The 19361-nt window shown below is 38.5% G+C and overlaps 1 protein-coding gene across 2 annotated transcripts; it reads left to right on the forward strand.

Annotated features, from left to right (window-relative positions):
* Positions 1-1345: 1345 nt before the first annotated feature.
* Positions 1346-4270, forward strand: LOC148192209 (pyruvate decarboxylase 2-like). 2 transcript variants are annotated; one of them, XM_088101100.1, is made up of 7 exons: positions 1346-1718; positions 2394-2461; positions 2597-2669; positions 2756-2870; positions 2973-3613; positions 3691-3763; positions 4066-4270. In XM_088101100.1, exons 3-5 carry the CDS (start codon positions 2608-2610, stop codon positions 3141-3143), a joined length of 348 nt encoding a protein of 115 aa, XP_087957226.1. In that variant the 5' UTR covers positions 1346-1718; positions 2394-2461; positions 2597-2607; the 3' UTR covers positions 3144-3613; positions 3691-3763; positions 4066-4270. The 2 variants fall into 2 exon arrangements, with proteins under 2 accessions (XP_087957226.1, XP_087957227.1); XM_088101101.1 differs by lacking the exon at positions 2394-2461.
* The last annotated feature ends 15091 nt before the right edge of the window (positions 4271-19361 follow it).

The raw sequence follows: 19361 nt of genomic DNA on the forward strand, positions 1-19361 counted from the left end.
CATGAATTTAAGAGTAGCATTTTGGTTATATAAAGAGTGCCTTCCCACCATCAAACCCCAAAAACCAAGACTTTGAAAATTTTCCAAAACTTGGCATCATGCACGAGAAACTTAACCAAGTTTCACCACCAAACTTGGCTAGCTTCAATACCCACCAAAATGGAAAATTTCTTGCACCAAGATTTTTACAGTAGCATTTTTGTGATATAAAGAGTGCATTCCAACCATCAAAACCCAAAAACCAAGACTATGAAAACTTCCCAAAACTTGCCACCAAGCACTAACTTAGCCAACATTCATCACCAAACTTGGCGAGCTTGAACACCAATGAAAATGAAAAATTTTTTGCACCAAGATTTTTACAGTAGCATTTTGGTGATATAAAGAAGTCATTCCAGCCATCAAACCCAAAAACCAAGAGTTTGAAAATTTCCCAAAACATGGCACCATGCACCATAAACTTAGCCAAGTTTCACCACTAAACCTGGTTAGATTCAAAACCAAACAAAATGAAAAATTTGTTGCACCAAGATTTTTACAGTAGCATTTTTGTGATATAAAAAGTGCATTCCAACCATAAAACCCCAAAAACAAAGACTATGAAAACTTCCCAAAACTTGCCACCAAGCACCAACTTAACCAACTTTCACCACCAAACTTGGCTAGCTTGAACACCAATCAAAATGAAAAATTTCTTGCACCAAGATTTTTACAATAGCATTTTGGTGTTATAAAGAGGTCATTCCAGCCATCAAACCCCAAAAACCAAGAGTTTGAAAATTTCCCAAAACTTGGCTCCATACACCACAAACTTAGCCAAGTTTCACCATCAAACTTGGCTAGCTTCAAAACCCACCAAAATGAAAAATTTCAAGCACCATGAATTTAACAGTAGCATTTTGGTTATATAAAGAGTGCATTCCAACCATCAAACCCCAAAAACCAAGACTTTGAAAATTTCCCAAAACTTGGCATCATGCACGAGAAACTTAACCAAGTTTCACCACCAACCTTGGCTAGCTTCAATACCCAGCAAAATGAAAAATTTCTTGCACCAAGATTTTTACAGTAGCATTTTTGTGATATAAAGAGTGCATTCCAACCATCAATCCCCAAAAACCAAGACTATGAAAACTTCCCAAAACTTGCCACCAACACTAGTAGAAAAATGACATTTTATAACAAATCTATTATAACGGATAAAAGTTATCCATCATAATAGGGAGATATTATATCGTAGTTTTTTAAATCAGTTATAATATGAGACGCAGTGGCAAACTTGTAAATAAGTTCAAGACATATTATAACGTAGTTTTGAAAATCAGTTATAATATGAAACGCGGTACCAATCTTGTAAATAAGTTGAAAACCTATTATTAATCCTCTTCTTAGCTATATTCTAATTTACCAACAGAGTAACGCAAGAGTCATTCTCCTTCACTTTTCACCTCTTCTCAAAACCCTCGCGCCACTATTTTTTTCCTTTTTTTTTACCATTTTATGGACCTCTTCGCCGCCGATCACTTCCCCGTCCCCGACCACGTCGCTCCATTTCCCGATTCCGGCGACCTTCTATTCCCTGCCAACCTCCTCTCCCACCGCCACAACCCCCAGAAGCTCTGCCTCATCCGGTCCCTTCCCTCCGCTCTCAATGCCCACCCTCGTCCGCCCGATCTGATTGCCTCCGAGTCGGGTCACACCCCGAGCCAAGAATCTGAGTGAGTCCATTTCTCTTCTCCCATCTCCACCTCTGCTTTTCTCCTTTTTTTTTATCTAATCAATTATTAAAAGATCCCATTTTCTCTCTTCTGTTATTTTTAATTATTAATTCGATTTGCGTTTGTGTGTCTTTATCTTTTATTTTTATGCTTATATTATACCCTGTCTTTGCTGAATGGGGGCGGAACGTACAACCAATAAAGTGATTTCCTTTTCTATTATTTTAGTTAATTGAAAAAAGATTGTGATTGGCGGTGGTTGCAGAGTGTGTTGCTTTTTTGACGAGTGTTTGCGATGAGGTGTTAGGCACGAACTTGTTCTTAGAATATGTTGCATTACAGTGTTGTCCATTTGATGCTATGAGCTCTGTGTTGCGTCTTTACGAGAGAGAAAGAGAGTGAGCCCACAACTTGGTACTAGTATACATCATTCTTTTCTGATTCGAGAATGCTTTGGTTTGTAGCAGTGTGCTTTTGGTGGATGAAAAGAAATGCATTGTACGGTGTATTATTATTTTTATAGTTGGGTCAAGAGTTATGTTTTATCTGCACACAAGTATTTGTAGTATATAGAATGTTCTGTGTGGTAATTGAAAAACAAGGTCTTGTTGGAATGAAACCATTTTCCCAAATGATATAGCAACCCCAACTATTGATAATTTGTTTCCCTGCCAGGTGAGTCTGGTGAAAGGGTTAATCTCTTGTTACATGAAAAATCAAGGTTCAGAATTTTACCAAAAGAGGTGTGTTTCATTTAGTACCTGAGAGTGTTTCGAACAAGATTCACTCTGACACATGTGTGAAATCAAAACAGTCTTTCTTGACAGGTTTAAGATTGGTTTGGACTGCTCTTTTTGATTTGTTCTTCCTTGTTTCAGCTCGGCTTTGGATGCGGAGGATGAAGAGGAGAATGATGACAATTCATCAGCAAGCCCTGAAGGAAATGCGGAGGTTTAATTTTTCATGACTAGTTTAAAAGTTTCAACGATGTTACGGAGTGGACAAAATTGCATAATCTTTCTAATTAACAATGACAGATACTCTACAGAGATACAAATCCATGATGGACCTTACAATGTCATAAAAAACTGGGACTATGCTGGACTGGTGGAAAAAATAGACAATGGTGAAGGCAAGTGCTGGACTACTAAGGTGAGTGATATTCTTAAAAAAACACTAGGAATTTGGAAACTTGGATAAAACAACCTCAGCAGAAAAACACTTACTAATTTATAATGTCGTGAAATTATGAAGGTGCACTGTGAGGAGGAGCTAACAGAAGCAATAAAGATAGCAATGGAAAGAAAAAAGAGTTGCCTATGCTTCATTGAAGTGATAGTTGAGAGCGATGATGCAAGCAAGGAATTGATTGTGTTGGGAAGCAGGCTTGCGGCTTTTAGTGGTCGCCCACCTAAGGATAATTAAGATTTCGCAGATCTTATAACATATATTATACTATTGTTTAAAGTTTATTTATCATCATCCAAATATAATATTTTATCATTACAAATTGTCATTAGTCAATTATTTGAAAAAAAACATTATCAAACAAATACTTTTATACTAAGAACATAGTCTATGTAGGGCTAGGTTCATGTTTGCATGAGTTGTATTAAATAAATAGAAAAGAGGATTGCTTGATTTATTGCTGGTTTTACATGTATTTGTATTGGTTTATGTTAAGTACAAATAAATGATATTTAAGTGGTTTCTTCCTTTTGTAATACCAGATTTAATTTTTAATTCTACATGTTCAACAATTCAAGTTTCTTTTAATTAATATTATTCTAACTTGTAGGGGTCATTGGCAATTGCTAGTTATTGTTCTTGATCGTTCACTTATGTTCCTTGCATAAGAAAGCTAACACATTGTCCATCAAAAATATATTAGAGGCGTAAGTTTTCCTTTCTATTTTGATTCCTTCCTATATTATTATTATTATGATGTAATGGATGTCTAACTTTTGTATAGGTCTTTGGAAGCTCATTCAAGGTTGCGGGGTCTTCCATCTATTTCTAAGAAGATGCAAATAATCACACCTAATGTAAGAGAAGTTCACCTTCCTTTGTTTTGTGTTTTGTGATTGTTATTTTTATGAGGAATTGGCTGTGTTGTTGGTTTTGTGAAATTTAGTTTAGCAAAATATACAGATCTACATGGTGCAAAGGCTAGCTAGAGTATAATATGATATTTTGTGTCTTTGGTTTGAATGATTCTTCATTATTTGTATTTAATTTGCAGTGTCGACGTCAATTGTGTGGGTATTATGTAATGAAACACATGCATACCATTATTGTTTTAACTATTCATTACAATATTGTTTTAACTCTATTATTTTATTTGTAGATCTCTAATGATTCATCTCTCATGGAAGCCGCAGACATTGAAGACATTAGAAGGAACTGGGCTTCTTTTATTTTAAGTGTTAGTAGAAACTTGGCTACACTTAGATAGTGTATGTACATTAATGTAATATTTGGATTTAATATATAGTTTCATTTATAAATGATGTATTAAATATTAGACTATTTAATATTTGAAATGAATTCTATTTTGTTAGTTTCAATAAATTTATTTATTTAAAGCTATATTGATTATAAATGGATTGATGAGATGATAATCCAGGAATATTATTATAATTTCATTGGATGTCAAATCTAATAATCAATTTTTTTTTAAAAACAAACAGTTATTATAACGTACTAAGCAATGTATGTTATGGTACGTTGATCACATATTATAACGTACAATAATATATACGTAATAATATATAACATATTATAACGTACAAAATCTTCTACGTTATAATACATTCCACCTATTATAACAGACAAATGAAAATTTGTTATAATAAACTGCGCATATTATAACGTACTTCAGAAACTACGTTATAATATGTTGAACCTATTATAACGTAAATATTTTCTACGTTATAAAATGCGCAGACTTATTATATCGCCCAGAACTATATCCCCAGTACCTACGATATAAAAGATCATTTTTGTACGTTATAAAAAGTCATTTTTCCACTAGTGCAACCACCAACTTAGCCAACTTTCCCCACCAAACTTGGCGAGCTTGAACACCAATAAAAATGAAAAATTTCTGGCACCAAGATTTTTACAGTAGCATTTTGGTGATATAAAGAGGTCATTCCAGCCATCAAACCCCAAAAACCAAGACTTTGAAAATTTCCCAAAACTTGGCACCATGCACCACAAACTTAGCCAAGTTTCACCTCCAAACTTGGCTAGCTTCAAAAAAAACCAAAATGAAAAATTTCTTGCGCCAAGATTTTTACAATAGCATTTTGGTGATATAAAGAGGGCAATCCAACCATCAAACCGATAAAATCAACACTTTGAAAATTTCCTAAAACTTGGCATCATGCACCACAAACTTAGTCAAGTTTCACCACCAAACTTGGCTAGCTTCAAAACCCACCAAAATTGAAAATTTATTGCACGAAGATTTTTACAGTAGCATTTTGGTGATATAAAGACGACATTCCAACTATCACTGCCGAAAAACAACACTTTGAAAATTTCCCAAAACTTCGCACCATGCACCACAAACTTAGCCAAGTTTCACCACCAAACTTTGCTAGCTTCAAAACCAACCAAATTGATAAATTTCTTGCACCAAGATTTTTACAGTAGCATTTTGGTGATATAAAGAGTGCATTCCAACCATCAAACCCCAAAAACCAAGACTATGAAAACCAACTTAGCTAACTATCACCACCAAACTTGGCTAGCTTGAACACTAATCAAAATGAAAAATTACTTGCACCAAATTTTTTATACTAGCATTATTGTGATATAAAGAGGGCATTCCAACCTTCAAACCCCAAAAAACAAGACTTTGAAAATTTCCCAAAACTTGGCACCATGCACCACAAACATAGCCAAGTTTCACCACCAAACTTGGTAGCTTGAAAACGCACCAAAATTGAAAATTTCTTGCACCAAGATTTTTACAGTAACATTTTGGTGATATAAAGAAGGGATTCCAACTACCATAGTGTCGCAACCAGGATCGCGACGGGACGACGATCCAAAAAACACGGGTTTTGAAAAGAGATTTTGGAGTCGCCACTATAGTTTATTATGGAAAACTACGGAAAAACCATAAAATAATAAGACACGGTCTACGAAAACCATATTCTGGGTTCGGGAGTCGGTTACGCGTAGGGAAGGTGTTAGCACCCTACAACGCCTGCCCTAAGGCAGTACCTTTAACTAAAGCATGAATATGATGTGGTTTTCAAAATGTTTAACTATCCCCTAAAGTAAAATTCTAAATAAACAAAATATATTTTTTAGTTTTTTGGGCCCGACAAGGATTGACCTTGCTCCTACGTATTCTCATTCAAAATGAGAAATCAGGGTTACGTAGTTCTTTCGAAAACTATTTGGAAAGTTTGTTTAGAGAATTGTTTGAGAATTTTGTTTGGAAATGATTACGGATAATTTTTGATTTTTGGGAAGTGAACCTGACAAGGACTAGCCTTGCGCCTACGTATCTCCACTTTTGGTGGAGAATCAAGGATCACGCAGTTCTGGCTAAAAGATTGTTTGTTTGCTTGAAACTGTTGATGTTTTTGGCTTTTGAAGATTTTATATATATATTTTTTTTATATTTTTGAGAAAAAGAAGGTAATGAGTACTAGGCCGATGCGGACGGTCACACGAGTACTCATGCCTTTAGAATGATATTTAAATATTTTCAATTATTTTTTGAAAAGAGAAATAACGATATTAAGCACTAGGACGATGCGAACGATCACACGAGCACTCATACCGTTATCTACTTATTTAGGAAGACTTGAGAGTATTGAGTGCTAGGCTGATGCGGACGATCGCATGAGCACTCATACCATCATTTAATTTTTTAGATTGAAGATATTAAGTACTAGGCTGATGCGGACGATCGCACGAGTACTTATATCATTATTTAATTATTTAAATAAGAGAGAAAGGTATTGAACACTAGGACGATGCAGACGATCACACGAGTGTTCAACCTTTAAAACATATTTTGTTATTTTTATAAGAAAAAGAAAAGGTTTCTAGCACAAGAACGACGCGAGCGGTCACACGTGTGCTTAACCTTTAAAACACACTTTTGTTATTTTTTATAAGAAAGAGAAAAGGTTTCTAGCACAAGGACGACGCGAGCGGTCAGACGTGTGCTTAACCTTTAAAACATATTTTTTTGTAATTTTTATTTAAGAAAGAAGAAAAGGTTTTTAGCACAGGGACAACGCGAGCGGTCACACGTGTGCTTAACCTTTAAAACATATTTTTGTTATTATATTTTTTTATCTATTTTCTTCTCTCTTTTTTAGTGTTTAAAGTGCAACAAATAAACCAAGCCAATAAGTAAAAATAAAACACAAGATATAGGAGTGGGGGTTTGATGAGAGGATCGCACCTCCCACAAAAATTTGTGCATAAAAGAATGCAGTATAGACTAGGAAGTGACTCCTAGGTCGTCTCTCAAGGACCAAATGTGGTTCGAGTTTTAGGTCAAACACGTAAGGGGGGGGTTTGTGAAAACGTTGTGAATGCAATTGACGAAATTAAAGACGGGAATTAAATTGATTGGTCACTACTAACATTATAACTAAAATATCACAACCAAGCAAACTAGGCAACAATAAAATGAAAAGTGCTTGAACCAAATTAAGATGCAACATCGAATTAAAAAGTGAAAAGCTAAAGGCAAATCCATCTCATTTAATATAAAAATAGCTTAAGTTGAAGTGTGAAAACAAGGAAAGTAAAACCTATTGGATTTTATCTCTTATGGACGAAACCATGTGCTTCTAATTCTAAAGAAAGAAAATGAAATTGCAAAAACTTCTAAATCAATTCCGAGACCAGTGACATTCACTAAATGAAAATGTGCTTCCTAAAATTAAGTTGACACAAGTCTATTTCTCCAATTGAAACTAAAAATAAAACCTAGGTGGCGGCATACAACTACTTTGTCTAAAGGAGATTAATTAAAATAAAGAATGCCAACACCTCCTGAACACGGTAACAAAATAAATGAAACCAAACAAGTAAACTACCTTAATCTCAATGCATTCCCATACGTATAATATAAAAGATTTTTCAAGGCAAGACGAAGTAAGCAAAACTGAGATTCCTTTCCATGGATGTAACATTGCTGGAATAAAATAAAACATTAAAATATCTCTAAAAGGCAAATGAATCACACGTATGTTTCTCCATTCCAGGGCATCACCGTGAGCCTTCCAAGTGCAGATCAAGCAGCGTGCGTGGTGCTCCCTTGCTGTGACAGCACCTTCTTCCAGCCCCATTCTTTTCTTCAACCGTAGCCCTCCATCCCTGTGGCTGTCTCCTCTGCTCGTTGCCCTCCAAAAACACACAAGCCTCTAAACCAAAAGCCTGGACCGGGAGTTGCTGAGAGAGTGGCGGCTGATGCCTTTTATGAAGAATGAATGCCCTCTTTTTTTTCGTGCTGCTGGATCCAGGTCCGGACCGTGGACGTGTGTGTTTTCTCAAGAATTCCTTTGTCCATTGTGTACCGTGGCTTCACTCTCTGATGCTTGCTAAAATAAATTTTCCATGGGCCCAAGCCATGTGTAACCTGCTGCTGGTTGGCCGTGAGCTTTGACCCAAGTGGTGGCATCCTTTGATTGGTCTTGTGCTTTGTCCTTTTGCAAGATTCTTCTTTTGAAAGAATTGAGTTGCAGCTGGAATGTAATTGTCGTGACCCCTCCATTGAATATGTGATGCTTTTCAATTTGAGAATAATATTCCCTTGTGGCTCCCACTTTTGTCCATATGCTAAATGCTTCTACGTGAATGTGCTACCAAGTGGGGGCCATGACACCACTTTCCTCTTTCTCCACCAAAATGAAAGCTTTCACGTGGACTACTTGCAATGTGGTGGTCCCAACTTTTGTTCCATGTAATGCTAAGCCATTTAAAAAGCAAGAAATAATATTCCTTGGCTGGTTTGGTGTGCTTGCCGTAACATTTGAAATATTTGGCAACTGCACTTCATTTCTTCAATCTTTTGGATGTGCAATTTTGTTCAACTCAAAACAATTTTGACCTCCTTGCAACCAATTAAGAGTCTAGAACCACATTTAATTTCTTTTTGTGGCCATGAGATGCATTGTCCAGTGATAAATTCCAGCCACCACAAGTACCCAACAGCAAGCAAATGCAAACAGATTAGAAATCACTCAAACAGTAAGCATTGGACTGACATATGGGAGTAAAAAAAATACTGGGAACAGCACAGAACGAATTTGAACAAAGTAAAAACTATACGTGAAAATAGATATCCATACGAAACTATGAAAAAAAATTGCATGGAAAACGGGTAAGAATTGAACTCAAACGAAGACACACAAGTTGACACAACATTCACGCGGCAGCCAGCGAAAATAAAAATGGCTAAGATGCATTGGCTCAATTTCCATTTCTCATTTAGCTTTCTAATGTCCCAAAAAGTTATCCAAAATTTTCCCGTAATTAATAATGCAAAATAATAAGCTCAGATAATTCAAATTAGTTAAAATAAAAATTTCCGATCAAATTAAGCACAATTAGGAAAAACAGGAAAATACCGGACGTTTAAGCATAATTCCCTGACTAATTCTAGCACATTAAACTAAGTGAAGTGAGGAAAATATTGGTTCATCAGGGTTATCATACAAAGGGTTACATACAGTAAAAACTAATAACCAAACAAATAATGAGAATAGAGAAACAAAAGCCTAAAAATAAAGCAAGAGAAACAGCCCAACCAGAATAAGGGTGCAGAGATAAAAACCAGAGGTGTGACCCAATCAGCTTCAGTCCAGGTCCAGGTGACGATATGGGTGCAGCAGTGAGGTTTGGAGGTGTTAGAAACGAAATGGGCCCAATGCCCAAACTCCTTTTTGTTTGCAGAAGCGCAGTGGGGACGCGAATAGGAATTGCACGTCACTGGGAAGAGGAGCCAGCCCACCATCCAGGCCCAATTCCCCTTTTTTGTCTTTGTATCTGTCACGGGTGTAAAGATGAAAAATAGAGGTGTATTCCGAAATAGTGTGTTCAGGCCCAATTCCCTTTTTTAATTTTATTGACAGAAACAGAATGGGCTTAAGCCCAAATGGAAGGGGGTTTGGATGGAAATGCGTCTCAACATGAAGAAACAGGAAGCAAACCACATCAGGCCCAAGGCCACTTAAACCCAATCGAAAACCCTTTAGGGGTTTCCCCAACTTCATTTCATTTTTCAATTCAGAGACCTTTTCTTCCTCCGCATGGGACCAAAGGAGGCTGGGGTTTCTTCATCCTCCACGGCAGCTCCATAGCCAGCGCCGCCGCACATCTCTTTGGCCGGTCGGGAAAATTGTCGGCGACGTCGCCTGTGCTGGAAGCACTGCCACCCATCGCGGCATTCTTCCCTGTGTGCGCGTAAACTCTGCCACCGAGGAGCATAAATGGCGACACCGCTGCTCGCACCTCCGCCACTCTCTGCAGCCAGGGTCACCGTCGGTCGGTTGCCAAGTTCTCCTTTCCTGCTCCTCCTCACACGGGAGAGAGAAGTACTCTCGCCTTTCCGCGCCGTGCCTCTGCCGAGCCTGCCGCCGAGAGCCATCCCCACCTTGCATCCTCGCTGTTACGGCGACCTCCGTCAAACGCCGCCTGGGCGAGCTCAGCCGTCTCGAACCAGGACACCACCGGCGCCACAGACCCTGCCGGTTGTCGCCTCCAAACCGGACCAGCCACCGCGACGAACCCCTTCTCAATCCAAGGCGTCACCGGCGATCTACTCAGGATGGAGGACAGAACGAAAGGTGAATTGATATTGAGGGAGGTGTTTTTCTATCTGTGTGAAAAAATGAAAATGGCTTTGGGGTTTTTGACAGTTGAAAGATGAAGTTGAAGTTGGGTGGGAGTATGAGGTTCTGTTGAGTGAATGGAGAAATAGAAAGTTTGTGTGTGTGCCCGTGATGGCGAGTGGGAGTTGCAGCAGGGGATGGATGATGATGGGTGTTGGAGGCAATGGAGGATGAGGGAATGAGGATGAAGGTTGGGGGAATCGTGGTTTTTTTTTTTAACACTGAGGCATGGTGTCGGTAATGTTATTGGGGTGGTTACGGGTGTGTGAATGATGGTGGTGTTAGAAAATGTGGTGGAGACAGAGGTGTTTGGTCAGAGGTGAATGTTGGATGATGTTGGAGGTAATGGAGTTGGGAGTGAAAAAAGGAAAAGTGGTTGGGGTGGTTACCGGTCAGAGGAGCAGAGGAGTGGAGAGCTAAAAAAGGGAGCGTGTCAGTGTGCGTGAGGGAGGATCCGTTTCTCTTTTTCTTTTCGAGAATTGGGTGAGTGTACGTGATCTTGCTTTTTTTCTTTTTGCTTTCTTTTTTTTAAAATATTCATGAAAATCAAATCAAATAATAAAAAAACGAAATAAAAAAAATAATAATAAAAAGATGAATTAAAATCATAAAAAAACATAAAATAAAATAAAATAAAATAAGATAAAATAAAATACGATAAAATAAAACGAAAGACCTATATTATTTAGTTATCCGGACGAAATTGGGTGTTGACAGCTGCCCCTCTTTACTTAGATTTTAGGTTTAATCCTTTTCGACATCCCTATTTGTGTACGAATGTCTCAGATAGGTCCTCGTTTTCTAAAGTGTATCAAAATTGTCCTTAATTTTGAAAATTGAGATCAATTGAGTCCTTCCCGTTAAGTTGGGTGGACGGCGTTAAAAAAATTGATGAGTGGGATGCTGAGATGGCGAACGAACGCTCGTCCACCAGCGAACGAACGCTCGTCCACCAGCGAACGAACGCTCGGCGACCACCGAACGAACGGTCGTCCAGTGTGGAACGAACGGTCGTCCAGCGGTAAGAGGTCGCCGAGCGTTCGTTCGCTGGTGGACGAGCGTTCGTTCGTCATCTCAACATCCCACTCATCAATTTTTTTAACGCCGTCCAGCCAACCTAACGGAAAGGACTCAATTGATATAAATTTTCAAAATTAAGGACCATTTTGATACACTTTAGAAAACGAGGACCTATCTGAGACATTCGTACACAAATAGGGATGTCGAAAAGGATTAAACCTAGATTTTACTAGATAATATGAAAATTTGATATTTTCGTATTATCTGAGTAAAGGCTAAGTAAAGAAAGAAACACTAATTTTGTCTGGATTTCAAAAGAGAAAGAGGAAAAATAAAAACTGATTCAAATATATGTGATAACCAAATTCATGAAAAAGGTGAGATTGCAACAAAAGAAATCGACCATTGTGTAGCAGAGGGCTGACATTGCAGAACAACAAACTGGATTTGACCAATGCCTAGCAGAGGGCCAACAACACGAAAACCTGGATTCGACCATTGCCTAGCAGAGGGTCGATATCGCAGAACAAGAAATTGGAATTGACCATTGCAAATCAGAGGGCCAACAACACGAAACGAAAACCTGGATTCGACCATTGCATAGCATAGGACCGACATCGCAGAACAACAAACTAGAATTTGACCATTGCCTTGCAGAGGGGCAATATACCAAAAGAAAACTTGGATTCGACCATTGCCTAGCAGAGGGCCGTTATCGCAAAACAACAAACTGGATTTGACCATTACCTTGTAGAGGGCCAATATCGCAGAAGAAAACTTAAATTCGACCATTTCCAAGCAGAGGGCCGTTAGAAAAACTAAAATCTGAACTTGACCATTGCCTTATAGAGGGCCAATATTGTAGAAGAAAACTTAAATTCGACCATTGCATTGTAGAGGGTCGATATCCCAAAGAGAAACTAAAGGTGCCATACAAAAATTGAACTTAAGGGCTAGGTAAAACCGGGCTTTGTGGGCCAGTGTAAAAACTGGGCTTGGGGGCCAGTGTGGAAACTAGGCTTGGGGGGCAGTGTGGAAACTGGGCTTTGGGGCCAGTGTGGAAACTGGGCTTGGGGGCCAGTGTGGAAACCGGGCTTTGTGGCCAGTGTGGAAACTGGGCGTGGGGGCCAGTGTGGAAACTGGGCTTGGGGGCCAGTGTGGAAACTGGACTTTGGGGCCAGTGTGGAAACTGGGCTTTATGGGCCAGTGTAGAAACTGGGCTTTGAGGCCAGTGTGGAAAATGGGCTTTTTGGGCCAGTGTGGAAACTGGGCTTTGGGGGCCAGTGTGGAAATTGGGCTTTGGGGCCAGTGTGGAAACTGGGCTCTGTGGGCCAGTGTAGAAACTGGGCTTTGGGGCCAGTGTGGAAACTGGGCTTTGTGGGCCAATGTGGAAACTGGGCTTGGCGGCCGGTATGGAAAATAGGCTGGAGGGCCAATGTGGAAACTGGGCTTTGGGGGCCAGTGTGAAAACTGGGCTTGGGGGCTAGTATGGAAAACTGGGCTTTGCGGCCAGGCGAGCTGAGCTTGGGTTGCCAGTATGGAAACTGGGCTTTTTGGGGGCCAGGTAAAACTGGGCTTTCAAATTTTGAAATTCTAGTAATTTGTAATTTTGTGAAATGTTTTTTTTTTTAATTTTTGACAGAAATTTAATTTTTGAAAAGACATAAATGATTATTCCCAAAGAAAGGATCCTGATATGAGGATAAGAGAAACAAGGTGTAAAGACCATTATAGAATGCTGAAACCTAACTTAAAAGCGATGAACAATGTGTAAAATTGTGAGTGTCAAAACCTCACAATGACTGAAAAAAACTTGATCAACAAGAAACAATATGACTTGAAAGAGAAAACCATAATGTTATTTTTTTTGTATTTTTGAAGAAGGATTGGACAACCATTCATATGAATGAAGAGGGTTTCGATCTGAAAGAATTTCTTTTGATGGATGGATGCACACATATGGAAAACATTTGCTTTGTTTTGTGTTTCTTGTTTTTGTTTGCTTGAGTCATTCATCTTACTTGCAATCATCATCAAACTGATCTTTATTTTCAATGTTTTGTGAAAGTGAGGAATGTCATACATCTAAGGTCTGAAGTTTGAGATAATTACATTTTGACTTTTCTTTCGTGACATCAATGCACGCATGCTTGAATTCACTGGCAAGTGAGAAAAATGACAGATGCTTAGGATGGTTTGGAGAAGACTAGGACAACCACGTGGGCACATCATTGCCCATACACTCCTCGCCGGAGATGTGATATGTGAATGTCAAAGTGAAACGGGATATCCCGAAAGTTGCCCTAGTTTGGTGCTTGGGAAAATGAGCATGGGGTATGGATCTTTGAAAATTCGGGTAAAAAATTCAAGTGAGATTCACAAAGCTGCCCCAGTCTTGAAATTATGGGTTGATAAAAAACTCTTGTGAGACTCACAAAGCTGCCCCAGCTTTTTTCTTTATTTATTGTGGTACGGGTTGATGTTGTTTTTGGCATGGGGTTCTGTTTGGGAGAGGTAGTGGGCATGAAAGGATCGGCTAAAAGGATGGCACAAATTGGTTTGATTTTCTTTTGTACGCTTCTGACCAGTTGGTAGGGAGATCCCCTCTTCTTGAGACATTAGTTTTTTTTATTCATTTATTTTCAATTTTTTTCATTTTCAACTTTTTCTTTTCCTTTTTTGGACACATTAGAAGTCATTTCGTCTTATCGCAAAATTAAGCTTTATGAAAATGTGAGCAAACATTATCCAATCTGCGTGGACTTTATTAGGCTTGTAATGTGGCTAGGGCTAGAAGGTATCGAAAGAAAGGGTTAAAGGCCCAAATGAATGCTTGTCGGTTATTTTTTTGAAACAAGGGTTATCATCTGGCATTGTGTCAATAATTTGATCTTTTGAGCACTCTTCTTTTTTCTTGAACTTTGTTTTTCATTCACCTCGTTTATCACCACTTTGTGATTTTTCTTTTTGTTTTGTTTTTGTTCTTTTTTTTGTTTACCCTTTTGAAGGATTCTCTCGTTTGATCATTCAGTGATCTTCGTCTGCTTCTCGAGTTGACCCATACTGATGATAACCCTTACTTGGGAATAATTTTGAAAAAGAATTTATTTTTGGCTCAAACGGGGTAACAATGGTTATAGTTTTTGCTTTTTGGATAAAGAAAGATGGCCACACATCATTTCAAATTCTGATTGCTTTATTTTCAAAAGATTAATTCTACGACTAGACGACCTCAACATGAGTCATTTTTTCTTTTTCCTTCTTTCTAGACCACCCTTTCGGGTTTTCAATCTAGTGGACTTATTCTCTTTTTGAAAGTTCTTTTGTTTGTCTCAATGAATTCAGGGATCACCCAACTAGCACAAGCGAGAGTAATTTTGGTCAGGCCAATCTGCCCCAGTATAAAGGTATTTGTTGATGAGGGTAGTGTTATTGTTTGTTAGGGAAAATCCTTTATTTTGGAAGAGTGACGGGTGGAGGTTTTCAAGCAACATGCGCACAAACATCTAGAAAGGAAACGTCAAATTGTTAGTTTTGATTAGACATTTGACCTCAGAAAAACTTGACATCCCAATTTTCTTTTTGATTATTCATCATTTTTCCTTTTATCACCTTTTCGTTATCTTTGAAAAACAAGAGTTTAACGATTCACAAGAAAAACAAGTGACTCAAGAATGACTTCGTCTTATTTCTGTTTTTTCCTCTCTTTTTTTTTTGCAATACCCTTTTAGGACTCGATTTCCAGCACTACTTGGAGAAACTCTGTAGTGAATGTTCGCATTGAAAGTCATGGATGAAGACGTGATACCGATGAGCATACCTCCCCCAATAGAAGGACACTTCATAACATCAAATTCCCTTGTACAATGACTTATACTTTCTTATATGGTCCTCCTCATTTCCTCATGGCATTTGCATAGGCCTCCTCAAGCCTTGCCTCATTGCTGGGTTGACTTTCTTTAGACTTTAATCATCTTGAATCAATCAAAGATTGCTCTTTGTGCTTGAACACCCAACACTTTTTGGTGGAATGACCAATAACCCTTTTGTGGTAATCACCTTTTATATATGATGCATCACGAGTCTTGGGGAATTGAGGCTTTACAGGCTTCATGTAACAAGTAAAGACCAAGCCTTCTTGTGCACGAGACTTGGAAGAAACGTTGCATAAGTCATATGGATAGGAGTGAAACTCGTATGCCTTTCATCTTGATCAAACATTTTTCTGTCTGACAGCTTTTTAGGAAGTTGAGTTTGGGTCGAGTCTCCAATTTTGTCTAAGAACAGTTTCAAACGGTAGGCTAATGGTATTTGAGCAGTGGGATGTGATTGAGTTCTTTCTTCTCTCCTTATCCTAAGCTTAGACCAGACCTTTTCACATTTGCTGCCATGGTAGGACCTTGAGCGATCTTTTCAGTCTTCGCACAAATTTCAATTCTTTATATATTATCACAAAGTTTGCAAAGTTTAGGGAAACACTGCTCACCATGGTCTGACAGAAGGGTGATTGAAATTTTTCTGTCTGACAGCTTTTTAGGAAGTTGAGTTTGGGTCGAGTCTCCAATTTTATCTAAGAACAGTTTCAAACGGTAGGCTAATGGTATTTGAGCAGTGGGATGTGATTGAGTTCTTTCTTCTCTCCTTATCCTAAGCTTAGACCAGACCTTTTCACATTTGCTGCCATGGTAGGACCTTGAGCGATCTTTTCAGTCTTCGCACAAATTTCAATTCTTTATATATTATCACAAAGTTTGCAAAGTTTAGGGAAACACTGCTCACCATGGTCTGACAGAAGGGTGATTGTAGAGTATTTAGGAATGTGTCAACCATCTCGTTATCACTCATAAGAGACTTTCCTTGAGCAACAATCTCTTTCCACCTTTGGGCGTATCCTTTGTATAATTCATACTCCTTCTTCACCATGCTTTGTAGTTGTAACCAATGAGATGCCACATCCATGTTGTATTTGTACTACCTCAAGAGAGCATCCACCAAATCTTCCCAAGAACTGATGAATGAAGATTCAAGATAAGTGCCGCAGTTTGGTGCCATGCCAACCAAACTATCTCGGAAAAAAGGAATTAGGAACTTTTCATCACATGCATGAACAACCATTTTCTTCCCATATGTCATGAGATGGGTCTTAAGACAAGTGGTATGTCCTTGTCATCTATACTTTGGAAGGTATCACCACCTTTGGGACTAAGTATAGCCCTACAACATTTTCAAAGTTAAGGCTTCCTCCAACTTCTATGACTCTTGCACTTTTCCAGCATTTCAACTCGGGTTGCTTTGTCATTGTCTTGCTCACTACACTGGGCTGAATCATTTTTGTAGGGACCATGAAAGTGGTTGCCCTAAGCTTGTTTCCTCCTTCACTGTATTATTTTTTGTCCTTTGAATGTAAAGTTGTCCCGAGTCCACTCCCAACGGTGTAATGTAATTCTATGGGAGACCATAAGGAGGGAAAGTTTGTGCTCCTGGAACTCTCTGTTGCGCTCGTGATGCGCGCGAATCTACAAGGCTTTGTAAGACATTCAGAAGCTCTAGGATTCAGCTCATTTGTTCTTTCAATTGTTGGATATCAACTTTCATCCCTTCTTGAACTTCTCCTTGGTTCTCCAAGATTCTGTAACTAGTTCAAGTCCTTTAGGGTATCTTGGATGTTTGCCGTATTTTTAAGTTTTTTAAGTTTTTTTTATTAGATGAAACAAATTAAGAAAAAGAAAATGAAAATGAAAAGAAAAAGAAGAGACAATGTAGTTCAAATATTCTTGTCGGAAATTATAAAGCTGTGAAAGCATTGCCCCGGTATAGTTTGGAAATTAACATGAAACAGAGTCAATAGGGTGGCTCATCATTCAGAAGTTCCGAAAAAGTGAGTAATAGGAAGTCTTGGTCAACTGACTCGGGCCTTATCCATCAGATTCTTCATTTCTCCGATCCGTTTCTTGCAACAATTGAGGAAAGTTTCAATCCCCTTAGGCGGGTTAAAGATCGGCATTGCAGACTCAGCATCAGCTAATAACTTTAGAACACCTTCAATGGCTTCATTGGCGAGGGAAGCTAGTTATGAGAGACTTCTCTTTGAATTCTCCCTTGCTCAACAATATGCTTCTTCATCTGAATTATCAATTCTTTATGTCTCCTTTTTAGCTTGATGTCAACATTCCTTATTCAGTTTTGTCACTGCTGCTTTTATCCACTTCTCGTCATTTTGAAATTATTTTTCACAATTTGGGTAGGCGAAATTAACGTGAATTACAACTTGATTGTCTTAACCCTTTCTATGTTCCATTTCCTAAGGGAAACTTTCATTAATAATCCATAATCTTGAGCCTTCCTCCGAACATCCCCAAGCGTCTCTAACTTGATGAAGCAATTCAACAAAGGTTCCTTCCTCTTAAGATCTGCGATATGGCAAGAGATGTAGGCGTGCGCGTTACCCAGATTGCTTTTTTGCTAATACAGTATTGTGATTAGTACAACATCGAATACCTATTAGGGTACTTCCCGCAATGATATATGATATGCGGTCTTCGCTGCCAAGAAAACACATCATTTAAACCTTTCCTCCTCTAAGCCTGCACAGAGTTGCTCCCATTCATTTTCTCCTTTCATATCCGATTTACACTGCAACAACTCCTCCACGTGACATGTGGCATTCAAAATGGCCTTACTCATGCGAGAGATCTTCTTTCTACATGGCTCATAACCTTGACTAAGGGTCTTGGAAACTTCAGTTAGGACAATACTGACTGGATTCTTTCGAGCGAACTTTGTATCCCACAAATATATTCATGACGACGTAGCCGAAAAAATCCATGATATTAGAAAAGAGCATGACACCATAGATGATAAGAGCTAGTACATTCGTAATTGTTTCCCACCTTTCCTCCTTAGTCCAACGATACAGGTACCACTCTAGGTAACCCCGAGGAAGGCTCCTCGATTTACCCTTAAGCATGAACTCTCTCTCTCCAACTTCACATGGTGTATTTTTATAATTCTCGTTAGCTGCAAGACATGGGTAAACTGCCCAAGGTAATTGTATGGAGCTTTGCCCTCGAGAAGTAATTCTAAGATTTGCTCAAATTCTTCCATCGTAGGCACCAATTGGAAATCCCGAAAAGTGAAACATCTCAGTGGTGGATCATAAGACTAGGTTAAAACAGTAATGGCCGATGTTTGAACTTCCACCTCTAACAGGCTCAACAAATTCCCATACTCCTTCCTGAATGCATCCTTTTGGGTTGTCTTCATTTTCTTCAGCCGTTCTCTCAGGCCATCCATATTACCCTCCTTTACTTCAACGACTAACATTTCCTTTAAATGTCTAAACTTGAACCCCCCTTAACTTCAGATCTCATGTTAATTTCCATTTTATCTCAAAGGCTTAGTCACAAATTTATAATTTCCTGACTAGAACCAGTGACAAGACCATAAAAATGCATGAGAAAAAGAAAGAAAAGAAAGAAGAAAAAAAAAGGTATCAAAAGATATAGTGATATGTACAAGGTGTTGGATTTTATTAAGCAAAAATGAGGGTTATAAGACTGCACACATCTCCCTTTGTGCCCTAATGAAGGTTGAACACTTAAGATCCAAGGTTAAGTATATGGAATCTCACTTAAGATCCAGGCGGATATAAACATGGTTTCTACCCTGGGGTTCAACATACAACAATTTTTTCAAACAACAACCCAAACAACTCACATGCAATTATTATAAATATCAAACATAGATA

This window comes from Vigna umbellata, chromosome 10, assembly GCF_029865625.1.
Source record: "Vigna umbellata cultivar VRB3 chromosome 10, Vumbellata_1.0, whole genome shotgun sequence".
NCBI classification, from domain to species: domain Eukaryota; kingdom Viridiplantae; phylum Streptophyta; class Magnoliopsida; order Fabales; family Fabaceae; genus Vigna; species Vigna umbellata.

Coding starts and splice junctions, on each gene's coding strand:
- LOC148192209 (XM_088101100.1), top strand. CDS start 2,608: ATGCGGAGGATGAAGAGGAGAATGATGACAATTCATCAGCAAGCCCTG. Junction 2,670..2,755: donor GCCCTGAAGGAAATGCGGAG/GTTTAATTTTTC, acceptor TAACAATGACAG/ATACTCTACAGAGATACAAA. Junction 2,871..2,972: donor GCAAGTGCTGGACTACTAAG/GTGAGTGATATT, acceptor GAAATTATGAAG/GTGCACTGTGAGGAGGAGCT.